Below are 25,016 nucleotides of genomic sequence, written 5' to 3'. Positions count from 1 at the left end.
GTAAGTAATTCGATTAAGGGTCGTGTGTTGTTTTGTTAGTGTCCATGCCTCTGGTGCTAGGTTCAAGCCCACCCGCTCCAGAGGTGTGTTATAGCACATCAGTACAGGTTGATTCAAAATATCTAATAGGGACCCACTCAGTTTTAAAGCTGATGCATTCAGTTACTCAAGACAGTGAAAACAATGGCATCCTCATTTTAAAACAAACGTAAATGTGAACTTTCTAAAGACAGCAGAACAGAGCGAGAGGGAAGACGTGTCGGTGGGAGAGTGCTCTGTTAGTACAGGACTTAGCGTGGGAGGGCGGTAGGACCCAGTGGCTGTATCCCGGTGTATGCAGACACACGCTCAGCGCTGGGGATGGGGTCAAGGATTCCTCTAGAGAAATTCCTCCTTGGACAACGCTTCATTCCACTGTCCTGCTGAGGAGGCGGCATTTACAAGAGGGGAGAAGTTAAGCCAGAGCCACAGAAAGATAAAACTAACAACCCCGAGGCCAGGTGAGCTTCTGCTTCCTAAAAGCGGCAGCATTCATTGCTCTTCATCCAGGTCTGCCCCTCAATGGCTGCTCCCCAGCTAGTCCCTGCATCGAGCTGGCTCGCTCTCTCCGCTTCTGTTACTGACACAGTCACAGACCAGGTGCCCAGCAGCATTGGGTCTGCTTTCCCTACAGGATCACTAGCGTTGCAGGGATCAGCTTGCAGCAATTCCCCATCTGTTTTATTCCCCCCCCCCCCCGAAGACAATATCCATTGATTCATTTATTTTTCTTTCCTGTTGGGTTTCAGAATGCAGGATGAAATAAACGCACCCCAGTCATAAAAATGACAACGAAAGCGGAAACGTTTCCGCGTGAAAGTGTTAAAACGGTTCCTCTTCGCTCCTTAGGATTTGATCCGAGCTGCTGGCAGAGTCAGCAGCATCTATTGGCAATGTACAAGTTCCTGCTGGGATGTAAATCCTGGCAACAGGATGGAGGCTTGGAGATGGTTTTATAAATCGAATGGAGCCCAGTCACAGACACACAATATACAGGCCACTGTTCTGGTTGTATATTTGCAGTCACCGCAAACCGATGCTTTCGTTCCTACGAATCAAGTGATTCAATTCTACAGAAAGGGAAGATGCCCCCCCAAAACCATAAAACCTGTTCAGTGACCGTCGCAAAAACGAGCAATTGCCACAAACTACGTACAACAGGCGCAAAACCAGGTCTAGAATGAAAAAAAATTCCATGAGATCGCAGGGTTTTGTTTAAACAGGGAATGCGTTTAATTTGAGTTTTCCCAAAAAAAGGGTGAACTAACAAACCAGATTTAATGGGATTCTGTCTGACCTGGTCTCGGAATTCCAGGAGTCTGCTTTAGTTTTAGTGACCACGAATTCATGGCTTTTCTGTGAGATCCCACCATGTTTAAACATACATTGTCATTCGATTGAACGGAAAACAGCAGGACCTTGAGGGGGACAGCCCCAAGGTCAGCCGTTTCCCAAGGATTTGTTACAGAATGATCATTTCACTTTAAACCTTTCACCAGGAGGGTCAGAAAACGACAACTCTTTCAACACATACATCTTTTCTTATAGGTGCTTCCAGTGTAGCTAAGTGAGGGCAGGACAGCAGAGCCAGTTTTGAGATGAAATATACAGGATGGAATGATTTCTAAATAACCTGCAGAGATAATGTTACACCACACGTGTGGGGACTTGTTACAGGGCAGTGTAAGTGTGGAAATGTCGTGAATATGGACACTATGTCTAACGTATCTCTCTTTTACACTTATCTGTGTTTCAGAAAGTCAGCCATGTGACTCCTCTTGAGCATCATGTTTTGTCAGCAGATGGGGGACAGTGTTGAATAGGCCGACACGACACTGAGAAATTTGACATGGACACAGCACTCTCTCTTGTGATGGTGAAGTCTAAACATTATTAGCGAGTGGTGACAAATCCGGAGCCAAGCCTCGCTGCTCGAGGTGCTGTTGCTAAAATGACCCATCTGCAATCCGGGCTCAGTGCTGAAATCATCGAGAAGTCGCGGTTGGAACTGAATGAGAATCCAGATGCCTTACACCAGGACATCCAGCAGGTCAGAGACATGATCATAACACGGCCTGACATCGGCTTCCTGCGCACAGACGATGCCTTCATCCTGCGCTTTCTGAGAGCGAGGAAGTTTAACCATTTCGAGGCCTTCAAACTGCTCGCTCAGTATTTCCAGTACCGACAACAAAACCTGGACATGTTTAAAAACTTCAAAGCCGACGACCCTGGCATCAAGCGGGCTCTGATGGATGGTTTCCCCGGGGTCTTCCAGCATCCAGATCACTATGGGAGGAAAATCCTGGCACTGTTCGCTGCCAACTGGGACCAGAGTAGGTAAATGGGAATACATTGTTTCTTTCCTTGCTTGATATTTGATCACACAATGATTTAAACCTGCTTAACGAACTGTCTTATCGCTAGGGTTTTATTACACAGATACTGACACAGTAAAACGGAAGAGTTATAATAATCACAGGTAAAGCTGTGAAACCATTATTTGAGGGGCTTCCATCTTCAATGTATGGTGCTGATAATGCTTAGCGAGTAAAACCTCAGCATTTCATTACTGCTTATCTCGAAAGACCTTTAACTTTCTTAGCACCTTAACATTTACATATTACAGATCACAAGGCTGTTATAGATGAAGACGATGAAACTCCTTTTAGCCCAATGATCCAGATAACCATAGAATCATACAGTGCACAAGATGCCCTTCAGCCCATTGAGTCTGGACCGTCAGAATATACTGCAGTAATCGGGGCCAGGTGGATCTTATTGAGTATAAGATCCCTGATTGGAGATGTTAACTTGGGCCAATCAGGGAACCCTAGCTGACAGATATAAACAGGAGAATCAGAGATTTTCCTGACTGTAGGGATTGGCTGTGAGCTGGCTTATCAGAGTCTATGTACTGACGTGTAAATAAAGGGCGACTTGGTGACAGGATATCAGCCTCCATGGAGTTATTTCAACTGCTATCTACACTAATCCCACTTTGCTGCACTGGGCCCATAGCATTGAATGGTATGACACTTCAAGAGGTCATGCGAGCACTTTTTGAAGGTAGTCGATCCATCCAACCATCCATCCATCCATCCATCTGTCTGTCTGTCCATCCATCCCATGCACAGCATCAAATTGCTCATGGGATTTATTTCTTCCCTATCTGAACTTTAATCCAAGGAGTCAATCACTCCTGTAGCAAAGAATGTTATGGTGCCAGTTTAAAATTTTACTCTTTATTACTTTGACTCGGTGTCCCTTTAGCCCAATGTTATAATTCAGTTTAAGCTACTTTCCCACATTTACATTTCCTACACAGTTTGCATTCTTATACACAATAGTACCATAATCCCTTAATCGCCTCCTTTCAGTGCTGAAACATCTTAGCTTTTTATCAGACAATCTTTATTTCTCATGTCTTTGAGACCAGAGACTCTTGTTGGTAATGGATCCAGTTTTTGTAAATATTCCTGTGGCCTACTAACCAGAGCTGGACACTGAACTTAAGGTGTGGTCTGGTCAGAATGTGATGTACATTGAGATGAGTTTCTCTGACTTACATTTTCCCACTGGGGCTATATAGGCCAGCATTCATCATGTTCTGTTGATTCAGCCATTGGACGTGTTGGAGAAAGGGGAGACAATGGGAATAGCCTGGTGTTATTATCACTACATTGCCAATCCATAAACTCAGGCAATGTTCCAGCAACTGGCTTTGAATACCACAACAGCAGATGGTGAGATTTGAATTCAGTAATAATTTGGAATTAAGAATCTACTGATGATCAGGATACCATTGTCAATTGTTGGAGTAACCATCTTGTTCACTAATGCCCTTTAGGGAAGGAAACTGCCATCCTCACCTGGTCTGGTCTACATGTGACTACAGACCCAAATCAATGTGGTTGACTCTGAAATAGCCCAGCAAGCCATTCAGTTCAAAGGTGGCCAGCCAACAATTCCCACATCCCATGAGTCAATATAAAAAAAAGTAGCTTTTGTTTCCAGGTTTGTGTGTCCAGGCTATGAAATACACTGATCAACCACTTAATAGTGACATTGCATGGCCTCATCTATTTTATAAGCCTGTTCTTATTAGCAGGGCCAGAAGGTTGACGGGTTTAGACACCTCATCATGTTTGAGGCATCACAGTCTAGATTCCATTGATAGGATATCACGACATCACTCCAATTCCTTTATTCGTTTGCGGGACGAGGGTGTCATTGGCCAGGCAGCATTTCTTGCCCAGTCCTAATTGGCCAGAGGACAGTTAAGAGTCAGCCACATTGCTGTGGGTCTGGAATCTTATTTCTAATGATTTCATCTTAGGATTTCAAATAAACATGTTGGACTACATCCTGGTGTCGTGTGACTTCCGACTTTGACAAGTATGCCCCTTAAGACCCTTTTAAATCTTTCCCCTCTCACCTTAAACCTCTAGTTTAGGACTTCCCTACCACAGAGAAAAGACCTTGACTATTCACCCTATCCACGCCCCACGTGATTTTATAAACCTCTATGAGGTCATCCCTCAGCCTCCAACACTCCAGGGAAAATAGCCCCAGCCTATTCATCTTCTTGTCTCCAATCAAATTGTTGCTTGCTAGATGATTATAAATCCTATCTCTTATAATCCTTTCCAAAACTTTTCCTACAACAGACGTAAGGCTCACAGGTCTGTAATTACCTGGGTCATCCCTACTGCCCGTCTTGAACAAGGGCACAACATTTGCAATCCTCCAATCCTCCGGTTCTAAACCTGTAGACAATGAGGACTCAAAGATCAAGTCCAAAGGCTCCGCCACCTCCTTCCTAGCTGCCCAGACAATCCTTGGAAAAATCCAATCTGGGCCAGGGGATTTATCTACCTTCACACCTTTTAGAATTGATAACACCTCCTCCTTACTAACCTTAATCCTTTCAATTCCAGTAGCCCGTAACTCAGTCATCTCCTCTACAATATTCTCCTGTTCCTCAGTGAAAACAGATGAGAAATAATCATTTAGCACCTCTCCGATCTCCACAGGGTCCACATACAACTTCCCACTTCTGACTTTGACTGGCCCAATTCCTACCCTAGTCATCCTCTTATTCCACACGTACCTATAGAAAGCTTTAGGGTCCTCCTTTATTCTACCTGCCAATGTCTGCTCATGTCCCCTCCTTGCTCTTCTTAACTCTCTCTTTAAATCCTTCCTAGCTAATCTGTAATTCTCCATCGCCTCATCTGAACCATCTCGTCTCATCGTCACAGAAGCCTCCCTCCTCCGCTTAACAAGAGATACAATTTCTTTAGTAAACCCCGGTTCCCTTACCTTATCGCTTCCTCCCTGCCTGACAGGGACATACCTATCAAGGACACGTAATATCTGTTCCTTAAACCAGCTCCACATTTTGATTGTCCCCATCCCCTGCATTTGGTTAACCCATTCTGTGCCTCCTAAGTCTTGCCTAATCACATTATAATTGCCCTTTCCCCCATCTATAACTCTTTGCCCTGTGGCATGTTCCTATCCCTTTCCATCGCTAAAGTAAACATAACCGAATTATGGTCACTCTCTCCAAAGTGCTCACCTACCACTAAATCAAACACCTGCTGGGTTGATAGTGCTGTTAAGAAGGCTTACGGTGTGTTAGGTTTTATTGGTAGAGGGATTGAGTTCTGGAGCCGTGATGACATGCTGCAACTGTACAAAACGCTAGTCCGGCCTCAATTGGAATATTGCATGCAGTTCTGTTCGCCCCATTACAGGAAGGATGTGGAAGCATTGGAAGAGGTGCAGAGGAGATTTACCAGGATGCTGCCTGGTATGGAGTGCAGGCCCTGTGAAGAAAGGCTGAGGGACTTGTGTCTGTTCTCATCGGAGAGAAGGAGGCTAAGAGGGGATTTGATAGAGACATACAAGATGATCAGAGGATTAGATAGGGTGGACAGTGAGAGTCTTTTTCTGAGGATGATGATGTCAGCTTGTACAAGGGGGCATAGCTACAAATTGAGGGGTGATAGATTTAAGACAGATGTCAGAGGCAGGTTCTTTACTCAGAGTGGTGAGGGCGTGCAATGCCCTGCCTGCCAATGTAGTTAACTCAGGCACATTAGGAGCATTTAAACAGTGCTTGGAAAAGCATATGGATAATGATGGGATAGTGTAGGGGGAGGGGCTTAGATTAGTTCACAGGTTGGCGCAACATTGAGGGCCGAACAACCTGTTCTGTGCTGTATTGTTCTATGTTCTATGTTCTCTCCACATAGCTCAAACCTTCCAATGCTGGCAACATCCTTGTAAATCTTTTCTGAACCCTTCCAAGTTTCACAACATCCTTCCTATGACGGGGAGACCAGAACTGCATGCAGTTTTCTAATTGTGGTTTAACCAATGTCCTGTACAGTCACAACAAGACCTGCCAACTCCTATACTCAATGCAACGACTAATAAAGGCAAACATACCAACTGCCTTCTTCATTATCCTATCTACCTGCAGGTATTCTGACTAATATATTCAGGAACATGGGAATTAGACATAGGAATAGGCAGTTCTGCCCTTTGATCCCACTCTCCCATTTAACATGATCATGGCTGAGCTTATCCTGGTCTCAACTCCGTACCTCTGCCTGCTCTCCATAGCCTGCTCTCCATAGCCCTCTATCCCAGTTTTCATCAGAAACATGTCTATTTCTTTCTTGAATCTGTAGATTGATTCTGCCTCCACTGCAGTCTTTAGCAGTGAGTTCCACAGATTCACAACCCTCTGAGAGAAGTAGTTTCTCCTCATCTCAATTTTGAACCTACCTCCTCCCACTCTATATCTATGGCCTCTTGTTCAAGACTAGTTCGCACTTCTTCAGTTCACAATCAACTTCCTCTTCAAATTGATAAAACCTGGAAATGTGATCAATTTGTATTTAGTTTTAAAATTCAATGATGGATGTCAGCTACAAATGGCCTGAATATTGATCTTTGCAACATTTCACTGAACAAATGTTTTCTGTAAATCAGTGTGCACAACGTTATAAGGTTTTCCACAGTTCACTTGAAAGGTCACTTCTAGAAAAAGGCCTAAGTACAGTTATAACGCAATGTAGAGCTGGAGGAACACAGAAGCCCAGGAATGTTGACGTTTTGGGTCGGGACCCTCCCATTTCTGAAGAAGGGCCCTGATCCGAAATGTCAACTTTCCTGCTCCTCTGATGCTGCCTGGCCTGCTGTGTCCCTCCAGCTGCACACTGTGTTATCTCTGACTCCAGCATCAGCAGTTCTTACTATCTCAGACTAAGTGTTCAGTTAGACTAGACCTTCCTTTGGAATACATGTCGGCTAGTATTTATGAGTACAACTAAATCCTAAAGTTAACTCCTGACTATCAATGGCATTATTTTATGTGGTATTAAATCAGACTTTTAAGCTAGCAACATCAGCTGTGTACCTTTTTGAAACCGAGTAAAAAGTTTCACTCATCTCCAGTTTCTCTTTGTACATATTTTCCTGAAGTGTTGTTAATTTTAAACTTTTTGGATTTTGATTTGTTTTGATTTATTGTAGTTACATGTACCCAAGTACAGTGAAAATTTTTGTTTTGTTTTGTGAACAGTATGGGCCGATCATAGAGTGCTTAATCAGAGTGAAGCATATATAAGGTTATATCTGCAAAGGAGGTGCACAACGCATGAGCAATGTTATTTGAAGTTAGAGAGTCCATTCAGCAGTCTAATAACAGCAGGAAAGAGCTGGATGAGCACAGCAGGCCAAGAAGAAGGGTCTAGGCCCAAAACATCAGCTTTCCTGCTCCTCTGACGCTATCTGGCCTGCTGTGTTCATCCAGTTCTACACATTGTTATCTCAGATTCTCCAGCATCTGCAGTTCCTACTATCTCTCCACAGCAGGGAAGAAGTTGTTTTTGAACCTGTTGGTGTATGTATTCAAGTGTCTGTATCTTCTGCCTGATGGAAGAGGTTGGAAGAGAACATTACCAGGGTGGAAGGTGTCTCTGGTGATTTGATCTTTTCACAGGACTTTGATCTCATTATGACAAAGTCAGTAATCCTATTCATATTTATTTATTACTCAGAGAAGACGTGTTATTAATTTCATTTCTTTCAAAATCTTTAAGGAAGTGATCACACAGAATATTAGGAATGTCACGCTCACCTTCAGTTTCAGTTCCCTTGCATCAATTGCAGTTCTTATCTCTTTTCTGTCTCTTTACTTTGGAAGTGCTATAAGCATTTTCTTTCCCCTATTGTTTGTTCTGCAGCTATGCCCACATACATCTGAACCCTCTGCCCAGCATTCATATGTTTCAACACCTTTCTAAATTAATCCCAAAGAGCTATGTCATCCTTTGTGGGACCACAGAGAGTGCTAGAGATTTTACAGCATGAAAACAGGCCCTTCAGCCCATTATGTCTGGCACTTGACATGAAGTGTTCATCTATTGTAATCCCATTTTCTGACATTGCACCGTGGCCTTGAATTCTGTTGTGTTTTAATGATCATCTGAATTGTTTTTGAATGACTTGAGGGTTTCTCCCTCTACCTCCTTTTTAGGCAGCAAGTTCCAGATACCCACTATCTTCTGGTAAAAAAAACAAAATCCTCAAATTCCCTCTAAACCTCCTGCTCCTTGCTTTAAAACTGTGTTCCTTGTTTATTAACCTCTGTACCAAGGGGAAAACTTTCTCTTTATCTATTATGTCTGTGCCCTTCGGATCTTTATATACCTCACTCAAATTACCTTAACCTTTTCTGTTCTAACAAAAAGCAGTCCCCCAATCTAGCCTCTCTTTGTAACTGAATTGCTGTGACCCAGGCAACTTCCTGGTGAATCTCATCTGCATCCTCTCTTGTGCATCACATCCTTCCTATAAGCATGGCGACCAGAATTGCACACAGTACTCCAGTTGTGACCCCATCTCCTACAATGTGAATGTTCCAATCTTGTTCTCAAAAGATTCAAATCTGGCATTTATATTGAGTTGCCCTAACTTCACAGGCTTCCTGTCGCAAAAACATCCTTTTACCATTGCCTCTGCTTCAGAATTTGTATTCATCATTTACTTAGCTTCGGAATAATCTATTAATTCAATTACAGCCAAATTTATTTAATGTTGCTTGAGGTGTGGTGACCCTGATGTTAAAGCACCACCAGTCATCTCTCTGTAAGGAGAGAGCAACCCTATAGTCTGGTAGGAGTAAGTCAATATATTCCTGGTGACCCCGAATATCCAATCTCAATAAACAAAACAGTGCATGCTAGAAATCTGAAACAAAAGAAGAAATTTGTGGAGAAACTCAGCAGGTCAGGCAACTTCTATGGAGGGAAAGCACAGTTAACATTTCCAGTCCAGTGAAGGATCACTTTTCATTTTTGTTATGACAGGATTTACATGTATTTGGAAAGGCAAAGATTGTTTTGGGATAGTCAACATGGCTTTGTGTGTGCCAAATCATGCCTCAGTAACTTAATTGATTTTCTTGAAGAACTAATGAAGGGGATTGATGAGGGCAGAGAGGTGGACATAATCTGTATGGACTTCTGTAAGGCGTTCGACAAGGTTCCTCATGGGGGACTGGTTAGCAAGGTTAGATCACATGGAATACAGGGAGAACTAGCCATCTGGATACAGAACTGGTTTGAAGGTAGAAGGTTACTTTTCAGACTGGAGGTCTGTGACCAGCAGTGTGCCACAAGGATTGGTGTTGGGTCCATTGCTTTTTGTCATTTATATAAATGATTTGGATGTGAACCTAGGAGGTATGGTTAGTAAGTTTGCAGATGACACCAAGATTGGAGGTGTAGGGGACAGCAAAGAAAGTTACCTGAGAGTAATTGATCTTGATCAGATGGACCAGTGGGCCGAGGAATGGCAGATGGAGTTTAATTTAGATAAATGTGAGGTGCTGCATTTTGGAAAGGCAAATCAGGGCAAGACTCATACACTTAATGGTGAGATCCTGAGGACTGTTGCTGAACAAAGAGACCTTGGCGTGCAGGTGCATAGTACTTTGAAAGTGGAGTCACAGGTAGACAGGATAGTGAAGAAGGCATTTGATATGCTTGCCTTTATTGGTCAATACATTGAGTATCAGAGTTGGGAGGTCATGTAGAGGCTGTACAGGACATTGGTTAGGCTGTTATTGGAATACTGCTTGCAGTTTTGGTCTCCTGCTGCAGGAAGACTGTTGTGAAACTTGAAGGAACTCAGAGAAGATTAACAAGGATGTGGTCAGGGTTGAAGGGTTTCTACTGGAGGAGGAGGCTGAATAGACTGGGGCTATTTTCCTTGGGGTGTTAGAGGCTGAGGGCTGACCTAAAGGGCATGGATAGGGTAAATAGCCAAGGTCTTTTCCCCGGGGTGGGGCAGTCCAAAACTAGAGGGCACAGATTTAAGGTGAGAGGGGAAAGATTTAAAAGAGACCGAAGGAGCAACTTTTTCGTGTAGAGGATGGCATGTGTATGAAATGAGCTATCAGAGGAAGTGATGGAGGCTGGAACAATTACAACATTTAAAAGGCATCTGGATAGGTACATGAGTAGGAAGGGTTTAGTGGGATATGGGCAAAATGCGAGCAAATGGGACTAGATTTATTTAGGATATCAGGTCAGCATGGATGAGTTGGACCGAAGGGTCTGTTTGCATGCCGTGCAGCTCTATGACTCTATGAGTCTATGCTACTCTGTGTTATATATTTACATATATATAAAACGTTCCACTTGTCTTGGGCTGAAATACTGTTAAATAAAGTCACCCCTTTTAAGTTTATGCACAGTTGTCAATAATAACTGACATGGCTTTAATTTTTAAAAGTTTTGTCCTTTGAAAGATAAGAACTTTTTCCTGGACTTGTGCATTTCTGGATTTGGGAGCATTTCAAACACAGCCACTCCCTGGGTGCTAACACGGTTAGTATCGTTTGGGGCTTCCCCCTGAACTGTTTTTACTTTATATTGTATCAACTTAGCTTCAAAACTGTTTGGATATTCCCAGTTTATATATTGTTAGTTAAAGTCCATCTATTAATGAAAGGTTATTGTTTGCACAGGCCCTCTTTATCTTTTTGGGCAAATTGCTTCTTGTGCTGACTTCTGTTAGCTTTGTCTCTTGGTATTAAAAGTATCGAGCCAAAGTATTTTGTTGTATTGCTTCCCATTTCCCAACTGCAATGAAAGAATCACTGTCTTTAACTTTCAATATTCAGACATATAAGGCTTAACTAGTTTCTCTCCTGTTTACACTTGTCAAAGTAACAGGTATTCTCACATCCATTGCCAGTAATTTATTTCCAAGGTCAACGTTGTGGTGACTCTAAAAGTTTTCTGAAGAACATTACTTTCCCTCTTTGAGGAGATCCTTGAGTGTTGATTTTAAAGGGCTTCTTTTAGTTCCGCTTACGTGGTTCACCTTTACAATGCCATCATTGGGCTACTTCCAAGACCTCTCACTAACTTGGCAAGACTCCCTAAACATGTCCAACTTCAGCTAATCACACTATCCCATAGCTTTTCCCCTTAGGTTACACTTTTTTCAGTTGACAGCGTTTATTCCTCCTGCTGTCTTGATCCTTACCTACATCAATATCCCAGATACCTTAAATTTCTCTCTCCCGTATTTTACGAATGTGAATCTCACCTTGTTCTCAAAAGATTTAATTCCAGAATTTATGTTGTCCTAATTTCACACTCATGGAGAAATAGTATTCTGAAGAATGACAGAATTGTTACAATGAAGAAGGAGACCATTCAGCCCATTATGTCTGCACTGTGTCCAAATCAGTAGTTGCATTTGCCTCCCTTCTCCCCATAATCCTGCATATTGCCCCTTTTCAAATAACAATCTAACTTCCTTTCGACTATGTCAGTTGAACTTCCCTCAGACGCTCACTCTTGTCAGACTCTTGGGAGTGCATTCCACACCTTATCCGTTCATGTGAAAAGGTTTCTCTTACATCACTTTTGCTTCTTTGGCTAATTATGTTAATTCTGGGAGAAATTTGTGAAGAAATTCTATAAAGATAAGCTTCATATTCTTCTGTGATAATGGGAACTGCAGATGCTGGAGAATCCAAGATAACAAAGTGTGGAGCTGGATGAACACAACAGGCCAAGCAGCATCTCAGGAGCACAAAAGCTGATGTTTCGGGCCTAGACCCTTTATCAGAGAGGGGGATGAGGAGAGGGAACTGGAATAAATAGGGAGAGAGGGGGAGGCGGACCGAAGATGGAGAGAAAAGAAGATAGGTAGAGAGGAGAGTATAGGTGAGGAGGTGGGGGGGGGATAGGTCAGTCCAGGGAAGACGGACAGGTGAAGAAGGCAGGATGAGGTGGTAGGTAGGAAATGGAGGTGCGGCTTGAGGTGGGTGGAAGGGATGGGTGAGAGGAAGAACAGGTTAGGGAAGCGGAAACGGGCTGGGCTGGTTTTGGGATACAGTGGGGGAAGGGGACGAGCAGGGCTAGTTTTGTGATACAGTGGGGGGAGGGGAAGAACTGGGCTGGTTGTGTGATGCAGTGGGGGAGGGGAAGAACTGGGCTGGTTTTGGGATTAGGTGGGGGAAGGGGAGATTTTGAAGCTTGTGAAGTCCAAATTGATACCATTAGGCTGCAGGGATCCCAAGCAGAATATGAGTTCCTGTTCTTGCAACCTTCAGGTGGCTTCATTGTGGCACTGCAGGAGGCCCATGATAGACATGTCGTCTGAGGAATGGGAGGGGGAGTTAAAATGGTTCGCGACTGGGAGGTGCAGTTGTTTGATGCGAACCGAGTGGAGGTGTTCTGCAAAGCGGTCCCCAAGCCTCTGCTTGGTTTCCCCAATGTAGAAGAAGCCACACCGGGTACAGTGGATGCAGTATACCACATTGGCAGATATGCAAGTGAACATCTGCTTAATATGGAAGGTCATCTTGGGGCCTGGGATAGGGGTGAGGGAGGAGGTGTGGGGGCAAGTGTAGCACTTCCTGCAGTTGCAGGGGAAGGTGCCGGGTGTGGTGGGGTTGGAGGGCCGTGTGGAGCGAACAAGGGAGTCGCGGAGAGAGTGGTCTCTCCGGAAGGCAGACAATGGTGCAGATGGAAAAATGGCTTGGGTGGTGGGGTCGGATTGTAGATGGCGGAAGTGTCAGAGGATGATGCGTTGTATCCGGAGGTTGGTGGGGTGGTATGTGAGAACAAGGGGGATCGTCTGGGAGCGGTTGTGGCAGGGGCGGGGTTTGAGGGATGTGTTGCGGGAAATGCGGGAGACGCGGTCAAGGGCATTCTCGACCATTGTGGGGGGAAAGTTGCGGCCCTTGAAGAACTTGGACATCTGGGATGTGTGGGAGTGGAATGCCTCATCGTGGGAGCAGATGCGGCGGAGGCGGAGGAATTGGGAATAGGGGATGGAATTTTAGCAGGAGGGTGGCTAGGATTAGGTGTATTCTAGGTAGCCATGGGAGTCAGTGGGCTTGAAATGGACATCAGTTTCGAGCTGGTTACAAGCTTCAAAATCTTCCCTTCCCCCACTGCATCCCAAAACCAGCCCAGTTCTTCCCCTCCCCCCACTGCATCCCAAAACCAGCCCAGCCTGTCTCCACCTTCCTAACTTGTTCTTCCTCTCACCCATACCTTCCTCCCACCTCAAGCCGCACCTCCATTTCCTACCTACTAATCTCATCCCGCCTCCTTGACCTGTCCGTCTTCCCTGGACTGACCTATCTCCTCCCTATATCTCCACCTATACTCTCCTCTCTACCTATCTTCTTTTCTCTCCATCTTCGGTCTGCCTCCCTCTCTCTCCCTATTTATTCCAGTTCCCTCTCCCCATCCCCCTCTCTGATGAAGGGTCTAGGCCTGAAACGTCAGCTTTTGTGCTCCTGAGATGCTGCTTGGCCTGCTGTGTTCATCCAGCTCCACACTTTGTTATCTTAATATTCTTCTGCAGGGTTTCTGCCAATATGCCATTCAAGTTAAGATGGAATACTGCAAAAATTCTATTCATTGTATTATGGACCAGAACAAACCCTCTCAAAATATGTTAAGAAGGTACCTGGACCCTAATTTTTTCTTGTTTTAATTGTAAGTGTAAGGTATTGCATTCTAAATGCAATTCAATTGGTTAAACTACTGAACTTTAAAGCAAAACACACTTCATTTTTACACTACAGTTAAAATTTAGACATCGTAAAAACAGGAGAAGAGAATTGACTTCACTGAAACTCTATTGAAATACTTAACAAAATATTATATCTTTATTAACAACTACTAATTAACTGTTCCAACATAGTAACATCCCATGTACACATCCTGGGCAAAGACAAGTTCAGTAAAACAGATTGTCTCACATGCAATTCTAACAGCATCAAGAGAACCTCAGCTTTTACCTATAACATGGCGAGGAATAAGAACTTCCACATCCAGCTTCAAGACCTCAGCAACTACAGAAAGCCAAAACTAAAAATCCTGGCTCCATGGGAGCTTTATCCCACCCATTCAGGCAGCTTCTATTGTTCCAACCTTAAAAAAAACCCAAGGCCTCACAAGCTGTTTACTTCAATGGTTTTGAGCAGACTGTTCTCACCTTTGTCTCAACCCTTCATCTTAAAGAAAACCAGAACAAAGTGCACCTCTTAAAGCCATAGTATCCTCACAGTATGACCTCCGCAACGCTGTCAGGCAGGCCAAGAGATGGTACTGGACGAAGTTAGCAACCAAACCAACCAAACAGACTCCCGCTATCTATAGCAAGGCCCAAGTGACATTACGGAATACAGAATGAAACAGGGTAAGATAGCAAACAATGACACATCCTTCCCTGACACGCTGAATGCTTTCTATGCTCGGTTTGAGCAGAATACCATTGGCGTGGCAATGCCTGCCCTGATAGCCCCAGGCACACCTGTTCCCTCTGTCACTGCTTCAGAAGTCAGGTCAGTCTTCCTTGGAGTCAACGCAAGGAAAACAATGGGTCCAGACGGTGTTGCCGACCAAGCACTCAGATCCTCTCTCAACCAACTGGTGGGGGTACTCACCGATATCTTCAGCCAAAGTCCCCACCTGCTTCAAGGAGACTACCATCATCCCAGTACCAAAGAAAGCACATGCACTGTGCCTTAATGACTACCGCCCAGGGGCTCTAACTTCAATAATCATGAAGTGATTCGAGAGTCTGGTGTTGACCCTCATGAACTCCAGTCTCGCAGACTGCCTCAATCCTGTACAATTTGCCTCCTGACATAACAGGTCAACAGAGGATGCCATATTCCTTGCCCTGCACTCGTCCCTGCAACATCTGGACAAAGACATCTACATCAGATTCCTAGTTGTTGACTACAGCTCCGCCTTCAACACCGTTACCCCCTCCAGATTGATCTCAAAACTGAGACACCTAGGGCCCCAGCTCCGCCCTCTGCAACTGGACCCTCAGCTTTCTGACCCCTTGGCTGCAATCAGTGAGGATAGGTAACTGCACATCCTCCACAATGACATTCAACCCCGGAGCCCCCACAAGGATGTGTCCTCAAACTCCTACTGTACTCCCTATACATCCACGACTGTGTTGCCAAATTCAGAATGAATGCCATCTACAAGTTCACTAATGTCACCACTGTAGTGGGACTGATATCTAACAGTGAGTCAAACCACAGAAGGGAGATGTAGAAAGAAAGGAGAAGAACGCACTTCAATCTATATCAACAGAACTGAGGTTGAGAAAGCGAAGAGCATCAAGTTCCTTGGAGTGATGATAACCAACAACCTGTCCTGGACTTCCCACATAGATGCCATGATCAAGAACAACAACGCCACTTCTTCCTTCGGCAACTCAGGAAATTTGGCATGTCTGTAAGGTCCCTCACCAACTTCTACAGATGCACCTTAGAAAACATATTGTCTGGGTGTATAACAGCCTGGTACAGCAACTGCTCTGCCCAGGATCATAAGATCATAAGATACAACAGGAAGTGATGCACACAATCCAGACAACCACAGAAGCTAACCTCCCATCCATGGACTCTATTTACATTTTTTATTGACATGGAAAGGCTGCTAACATCATCAAAGGTCCCTCCCATTCCGCTAATGCTCTCCTGCAACCTCTTCAATTCAGCAGAAGATACAGAAGCTTGAACACACACACTAGCAGGTTCAAGAACAGCTTCTTCCTCACTGTTATTAGACTGATAAAGGACTCTCTAGCCTCAAATAACACTAATCTTGCCAACATTGATCTTGCCAAGTACATGCCATGTGCAATGTAACCTGCATGCCTCTGTCTAAGTTTGTTTGAGCTGTACATCTTTGTTTGCTATGATCTGACTCTACTGCTTGTAAGCACAGCTTTTCACTGTAATTCGGTACATGTGACAATCAATCAACCAATTGTCATAAAACATAGAAACAGGACCTTTGGCCCACTACATCTATGCCAATGAATAAACACCAAAGTACAACACTCCCATTTACCTGCACGTGGATCATAGCTGGCTATGCCCTGACATTTTAAACGTTCATCCAGATGCTTCTTAAATATTGTGAGAGTACCTGCCTCCATAACCCTCTTAGACAGCACTGCCCATATCTCTATGACCCTCTTGGTGAAAACCTTTTTCATAGATCCTCTGAACCCCTTGCTCCTCACCTTAAACTAATGCTGTCTGCTTCTTAGACAAAGCTGCCATGGAAAAGAGATTCTCATGATCAACGCTGCCTGTGCCTCTCATGATTTTGAACACCACAATATGATTCCCCCTCAGCCTCCTTTGTTCTAAAGAAAACAAACTCAGCCGATCTGGCCTGTCATCATAACTGAGACCTTCCATCATAGGCAGCATCCTTCTGAATGTCCTCTTGTGAATGACCTTCATGCAGAATAAATGTTAGACTGTATAACAATGTATCAAATCATATTAAAATTCTGCCAACAGATTTAAAGTAGATGGCAGAATTTATTGCATGTTGAAGTAACGGTAAAGTCAATGCTCTATGTTCACCCCACATGCTCTATTTAAACACATGCTTCAGGTATTGTTTCTGAATCAATTCTTATCACTGTCCCAGGGGGCCATTTATTTCAGCTGTTTTAAAAATTGTTACTGAGGCATTCTTGTGGTTCAGTGGTAATGTTCCTACCTCTAAGCTGGTTGACCTAGATTCGCATCCACCTGTTTCAGAGATATGTAGCAATGTCCCTGAGCAAGTTGATTATAAAATATCTAAAAAGTGCAAATAGTGTAATAAATGTACTAAAGTCATTTAAGGATTGCCTGCAGTAGGGAGAGTCAGTTGCATTGTTTAATATGCTTCATGAATTAATCCAGCTAGTGCTGAAGAATAATGTTGTCTATGTGCTGTTCTGAATGTGCTACTGAGATAAAATCAGATGCAGAATGAATTTTCAAATTATGAGTCTCTGTAATTGTTTACTTTATTTTGACAATCTCATTTCAAAATCCAGTTTTCTACTTTATTTCTGTGCCAGTGGAGAGGTATTTGGGTTTTTAGGTTTAGTTCAACGACTATTCAGAATTAAATATTTAGAAACATTTTAGTTGAAATTGAAATGGCCCTTTGTCTCCCTGAAGATGAGATGAAGTCAGCTGTTGTTGCTGTCACTGTACTTGATCATCACTCTGGAGTAGGTGTTTGATTGTTTCCATCATGAACTTCTGAGTCCATAGAAAATTAAAATGCAATCTTATATCAATGAAGTGTGGAAAATCAGAACACACACAGACGAAGTTGCGAGAGAACATTATTTAACTGGGCAACTACACACTGCAGCAGCAGAGTTACACTGAGAAGAAGAAGAATACCTCTTCCAGGTATTCAAAGGCAATGGATACCTGAAAAACTGGGCCAGAAGATTCTATTACACAAACGACACCAGGAAGATACTACACACCCCTACACACACATCATGCTACCCTATATCAGGAACACATCAGAACTGACCACAAGACACCTACGCCCACTGGGCATCAGAGTAACACACAAATCCACAGCAACCCTACGACAATTGCTCACCCGAAGACCCACTACCCACGATGGACAGGATCAATGTCATATTCAAGATTCCCTGCAGAGACTGTGAGAAACACGACATCAGACAAATAGGAAGGAAATTAACAACAAGAGAACATGAACACCAACTGGCTGCAAAAAGACACAACCAATACTCACTCATCCCAATCCACATGGACCAGGAGAACCAACAATTCAACTGGGACAACACCAAGATCCTAGGACCATCAAAGCAGAGACAGGCACGGGAACTCCTTGAAGCCTGACACTCCATGAAAAAAGCCATCAATAAACACATAGAGCTCGACTCCATATATACTCCACTGCAAAGAAAAACCGGAGGTGAGGTAGTCCAGCTCAACGGACCGCAGAGTTTAAAAACCAGGGCACAATGGGGCTCCATCAGAATTGCACTGATGGTGTTACCCAGCAGGGTAATGAAACGTATGCAGAACAGCAACGAGCCAGCTTGGCAAGCCAACTAATCACAACATCCACAACCCGAGCGACAAATCTACTCCAAAACCTTACAGAACACTCTTTAAGCCAAAGGCTTATTCAAATATCTATGAAGCTGAGTTGATTTTTCTATGTTAATAGCACCATACAAATACAGATTGTTGTGATCAATTATGACAGTTGTTGCTGGACCTTTATTCCACAATATTCATTTTATCAGGGTGGTTAACTTATTACAGGATTTTAATTGATTATTGCGGCATATTATTTATGTAGACCAATAATTAACCAAATTCTGCTTTTCAGCACAAATGCATTTAATAATAGCAGTAGCATTCATTACTTATTTAGGCCAGCAAATTACTTCACCAAAGTTGTGGGTTAATATTTGCCATTGTATCAGTCCATATAGATCATGCCATAACCTGTTCAATAGTCATAAAATGAAAAATAAGCAATGATTAAAGAAATGGGTTCTAATTGATTGTGTTGACCTCACATTCAACCATAAAGCCCACTGACACAAGAGTGGGTTTTTATCTGCTAAATCTTTACTATTAAACATAAGATCAGGAGGACGTCATTGAGCCTGTTCCACCATTCACCGAGATCATGGCTGAGCTGTGACCTAACTCTACATCCTAACTTTAGCCCATGTCCCTTCTGTCCCTACAAAACCGTTATCTATCTCAGATTTAAAATTAACAAGTGATCCAGCATCCACTACTGTTTGTGGAAGAGAGCTCCAAACATCCACTATCCTTTGTGTGTAGAAGGGCTCACTAGCGTCTCTCGTCAACAGTCCAGCCTAACTTTTTTTTGACCATGCCTCTAGTTCTAGAATCTGCAACCAGTGGCAGTAGTTTATCTTTATCTACCCTGTCTTTTCCGGGCAATATCTGGAAGATTTTGATCAGACCATCCCTTGATATTCTAAATTCTAGAGAAAACAGGCCTAGTTTGTATAATCTCTTCTCATAATCTGTCCTGAAATTCAGGTATCATTCTTGTAAACCTGCGTTGTTCTCCCTCCAAGGTCAATATATCCTTCTGAAGATATGGTGCTCGGATCTGCTGTCAGTACTCCATGTGGCGTCCAACCCAGGTTTTGTAAAACTGCAACATAACTTCTGCATTCTTGTATTCCAGTTCTCTAGACATAAAGGCCAGCGTTGCATTTGCTTTCTTGATTATTTTCTGCACCTGCTTGTAATATTTTAAAGATCTATGTATTTGAACCCCCAAATTTTGGACATCCACTATATTTAACTGCACACCATCTAGAAAATACCCCGACCTGTTCTTCATCAGTCCAAAATGGAGAGCCTCACAATTGCTTACATTGAACTCCATTTGCCACAGTTTTGACCATACGCTGAGTCTATCAATATCCCTTTGTAATTTTATGCTATCATCTACACCGTCTACAATGCCACTTAACTTTGTGTCATCAGCAAATTTGGATATATGACTTTCTATGCCATTACCCAAGTTGTTAATAAATAACATGAATAATGTTACCACTGATACCACTGATCACATCCTGCTAATTTGAGTGTCTATCCATTTTCCCTACTTTCTGTTGCCTGCCACTCAACCAATTTCCTAGCCATGTCAATAATTTGCCTTCATTTCCATGGGCTACTGCCTTAGTCACTAGTCTCTTATATGGGACTTTATCAAATGCCTTCTGGAAATCCATAGATAGTCCCCTTTCCACTACCTTAGGCACCTCTTTAAAAATTCAGTGAGGTTGTCAGGCATAACCTACCTCTATGGAATCCACACTGGCTATCCCTGCCTGTCCCTGATTAACTGAACATTTTCAAGGTGTTACGTTGTCCCATCCTTAATATTGACTCCAACAATTTCCTCACCACAGATGTTATGTTCCCTCATTTTCCTGTTTCACCTTTGTTAAAAAGCAGCATGTGCAATTTTCCAATCCAGAGATATTAACTCCTGAATTCAATGAACTCTGAAAGATTATACTTAGTGCATCTTGATGTGCACCGCTACTCTTTTTAACATCCTCGGATGGAAATTGTCAGGTCATGAGGATCTGACAATCTTTAATTCCATTAATTTCCTTATTATTGATACTTCATTTTTTAAAAATTTAGTTCCTGTCCCTGCTCCACTATTAATTTCCTTGAGAATGCAGCAAGCCAACACTGAGGCAAAGTACTTGCTCAAAGTGCTTGCCATTTCCCCATAGTCATTGGTAATATCCTCAGTTTCATTCATTACTCCTGACCACCCACTTTCCTTTTACATAACTGTAACATTTCTTCTTATAGATGTTGATGTTCCTTTTAAGTTTTCTTTCATTCTCTCTTTTAGTAGCGCTTATAAGCTGCTTCATGGCCCTTTGCCATTCTTTATATCTTTCCCATTCAGCAGGATTTGTGCTGTTTTTTGCACTTTTGTAAGGCCGTTTTAGTTTTATACTGTCCCTTGTCGCTTTACTTATCTACTGCTGTTGTTTTTTCTGCAAAGTGGAGCATTTTCCTCTTTGGTTTGTATTGTGCTAAATGTTTCCTTAAACACCCTCCACTAATCTTCAATTGTTTTACCCATGAGCAACTTTCACAAATAGATTTTCTGTCTCATTAAAGTCGACCTTAACCTAAACTCAGTACTCTAGTAGCTGATTCGTGCCTTTCATTTTCAAACATAGCATTGAATTTCGCCGTGTTATGATCACTATTTGATAAATGTTCCTGCACAATTAGATTATTAATTAAATCCAGCTTATTATTTCTGACCACATCTAATATTGTATGTCATGTTGTTGTGTCTAGGACATATTGCTGTAGGAAACTACCCCAGACACACTCCAGAAGTTCACTACCTTTCAGATTAGTGCTTGTCTGCCTCTCCCAACCTGTCTTAAAGTTACATTTAATTGCTACAAAATGTACTTACAGCCATAGAGCTGTACAGGATGAAAACAGACCCTTCAGCACAGCTCGTCCATGCTCACCAGATATCCTAAATTAAACTGGCCCCATTTGGCCCATATTCCTCTAAACCCTTCCTATTTAAGTACCCATCCAGATACTTTTTAAATGTTACAATTTTACCAACCTCCAAAAAACCAAAGACAAAAATCAAAAAGGGCCACATTTCACAATAATTGTAAAAAGTCTATAAATGTCAAAAAATGAGCCTGAATGCTGTGTGTCTCAATGTGAGGAGCATTTGTGATAAAGTGGATGAATTAACTGCGCAAGCAGTTATTGATGGATATGATGTAATTTGGGATCATAGAGACCCGACTCCAGGGTGACTAAGGATGGGAACTAATATCCAGGGTTATTCAGTTTTCAAGAAAGGTAGCTGGAAAGGAAAGAGAGGTGGGGTAGCATTGCTAGTTAATGACGAGATTAACACAATAGTAAGGGAGGACATTAGCCTGGATGATGTGGAATCAGTATGGGTAGAGTGGGAGGTTGTGTACAATATAGGTTAGTGGGACTTGTGTACAGACCACCAAACAGTAGTTATGAGGTTGGGGATTGTATCAAACAGGAAATTAGAGATGCATGCAGTAAGGGTACAGCGGTTATTATAAGTGACTTTGATCTACATATTGATTGGACTAACCAAACTGGTAACAATGCAATAGAGGAGGCTTTCCTGGAATGTATGAGCGTTGGATTCCTCAACCAATATGTCGAGGAACCAACTAGGGAGCAGCTTCAGAGATAATGGGAACTGCAGATGCTGGAGAATCCGAGATAACAAAGTGTGGAGCTGGATGAACACAGCAGGCCAAGCAGCATCTTAGGAGCACAAAAGATGACATTTCAGACCTTGACCCTTCATCAGAAAGGGGGGATGGGGAGAGTTTCTGATGAAGGATCTAGGCCGAAACGTCAGCTTTTGTGCTCCTAAGATGCTGTTTGGCCGGCTGTGTTCATCCAGCTCCACACTTTGTTATCTAGGGAGCAGCTTCAACTGGGTTTTATGTAATGAGAGAGGATTAATTAGCAACAGTGTGGTGTGAGATCCTTTCAGAAAAGTGACCGTAATATGGCAGAATTCTTCATTAAGATTAACAGTGACACAATTAAATCTGAAACTAAGGTCCCGAACTTAAAGAAAGCTAATTTTGATAATATGAGGCTTGCATTGGCTAAGATAAGCTGGCCAAGGATATTTAAGGGGTAGTTGATGGATAGGCAATGGTAGATATTTAAAGAACACATGGATGAACTTCAACTATAGGAGTAAGAGTAAAACAGGGAAGGTGGCTCAACCATGGCTAACAAGGGAAGTCAGTGATAGTGTTAAAACAAAAGAGGAGGCAGATATATTGGTCAGAAGAAGCAAACCTGAGGACTGGGAGAAATTTAAAATACAGCAGAGAACGAAGGGTTTAATTTGGAAAGGGAAAATAGAATATGAAAGTAAGCTTGCAGGAAACAAAAAATCTGAATGCAAAAGCTTGTATAGATATGTAAAGAGAAATAGAATGGTGACGGCAAATGTAGAGAAAACATAGTGTGGAGCCGGAGGAACACAACAGACCAGGCAACATCAGAGGAGCAGGAAAGTTGATGTTTCATGTCAGGTCCCTTCTTCCATAAATGCCAGAAAAATATTTCTGAAGAAGGGTCCCGACCTGAAACATCAGCTTTTCCGCTTCTCTGATGCTGCCTGGCCTGCTGTGTTCCTCCAGCTCCACACTTTATTATCTCTGACTCCAGCATCTGCAGTTCTTGCTATCTCTTGTAGACAAATGTAGGTCCCTTGCAGTTAGAATCAGGTGAATTCATAATAGATAACAGAGAGATGGCAGACCAGTTGAACAAATACTTTGGATCTGTCTTCACTAAGGAGCACACTGATAATCTTCAGGAAATGCCAGGGGACAAAGGATCAAAGCATGGAGGAGGAACTGAAGGAAACCCTTATTCGTCCAGGAATGGTATTGGGAAAATTGATGGGATTAAAACCCAATAAATCCCAGGGCCTGATGCTCTGCATCCCAGAGTACTTAAGGAAGTAGCCCTAGAAATAGCGGATGCATTTATCATTTTGCAGCATTCTATAAATCCTGGAAGAATTCCAATGGACTGGACAGTAGCTAATGTAATCCCACTCTTTAAAACAGGAGGGAGAGGGAAAGTGGGGAATTATCGACCAGTTATCCTGACGTTGGTAGTAGGGAATATGCTGGAGTCAATTATTAAGGAGAAGTTGTTGGTGGATAGGATCAGGGTACCCCTAAGGCTTTCTATAGGTATTTAAGGAATAAAAGAATGACGAAAGTAAGATTAGGCCCAGTCAAGGATAGTAGTGGTAACTTGTGTGTGGAGTCAGATGAGATAGGGGAAGCACTAAATGAATATTTTTCAACAGTATTCACTCTAGAAAACGACAATGTTGTCGAGGAGAATACTGAGATACAGGCTACTAGACTAGGTGGGATTGAGGTTCACAAGGAAGAGGTATTAGAAATCCTTCAGAAGGTGAAGATAGATAAGTCCCCTGGGTCGGATGGGATTTATCCTCGGATCCTCTGGGAAGCCAGGGAGGAGATTGCCGAGCCCTTGGCATTGATCTTTAACTCATCATTGTCTACAGGAATACTGCCAGATGACTGGAGGATAGCAAATATGGTTCCGCTGTTCAAGAAGGGGAGTAGAGACAACCCTGGTAATTATAGACCAGTGAGCCTTACCTCAGTTGTTGGTAAAGTGTTGGAAAAGGTTATAAGAGATAGGATTTATAATCATCTAGAAAAGAATAAATTGATTAGGGATATTCAGCTCGGTTTTGTGAAGGGAAGGTCGTGCCTCACAAACCTTATTGAGTTCTTTGAGAAGGTGACCAAACAGGTAGATGAGAGTAAACCGGTTGATGTGGTGTATATGGATTTTAGCAAGGCGTTCAATAAGGTTCCCCACAATAGGCTATTGTACAAAATGCGGAGGAATGGAATTGTGGGAGATATAGCAGTTTGGATCGGAAATTGGCTTGCTGAAAGAAGACAGAGGGTGGTAGTTGATGGGAAATGTTCATCCTGGAGACCAGTTACGAGTGGGGTACCACAAGGGTCGGTGTTGGGTCCACTGCTGTTTGTCATTTTTATAAATGACCTGGATGAGGGCATAGAAGGATAAGTTAGTAAATTTGCAGACGACACTAAGGTCGGTGGAGTTGTGGATAGTGACGAAGGATGCTATAGGTTGCAGAGAGACATAGATAAGCTGCAGAGCTGGGCTGAGAGGTGGCAAATGGAGTTTCATGCAGACAAGTGTGAGGTGATGCACTTTGGTAGGAGTAACCGAAAGGCAAAATACAGGGCTAATGGTAAGATTCTTAGCAGTGTAGATGAGCAGAGAGATCTCGGTGTCCATGTACACAGATCCTTGAAAGTTGCCACCCAGGTTGACAGGCCTGTTAAGAAGACATACAGTGTTTTAGCTTTTATTAATAGAGGGATCGAGTTCCGGAACCAAGAGGTTATGGTGAAGCTGTACAAAACTCTGGTGCAGCGGCACTTGGAGT

At 42.9% G+C, this 25,016-nt stretch overlaps 1 protein-coding gene across 3 annotated transcripts in view; it reads left to right on the top strand.

The window, feature by feature from the left end:
* The first annotated feature begins 335 nt into the window (after nucleotides 1–335).
* The window catches only part of LOC125451559 (clavesin-1-like), a 111,886-nt gene continuing 87,205 nt past the window's right edge, over nucleotides 336–25,016 (top strand). For 2 of the 3 annotated variants that reach the window (XM_059645899.1, XM_059645897.1), the window contains exons 1-2: nucleotides 336–500; nucleotides 1,796–2,379. In XM_059645899.1, the coding sequence (XP_059501882.1) occupies nucleotides 1,991–2,379 (389 nt within the window). In that variant the 5' untranslated portion in view covers nucleotides 336–500; nucleotides 1,796–1,990. Of the gene's footprint in view, nucleotides 501–1,072; nucleotides 1,213–1,795; nucleotides 2,380–25,016 lie in introns of those variants that run through there. The other variant, XM_059645898.1, reaches the window with a different exon arrangement.

This window comes from Stegostoma tigrinum, chromosome 5 (genome assembly GCF_030684315.1).
Source record: "Stegostoma tigrinum isolate sSteTig4 chromosome 5, sSteTig4.hap1, whole genome shotgun sequence".
Lineage (NCBI taxonomy): Eukaryota > Metazoa > Chordata > Chondrichthyes > Orectolobiformes > Stegostomatidae > Stegostoma > Stegostoma tigrinum.
The sequence above is the reverse complement of the archived record's forward strand: the minus strand, read 5'-3'. Positions and strand labels throughout refer to the sequence as shown.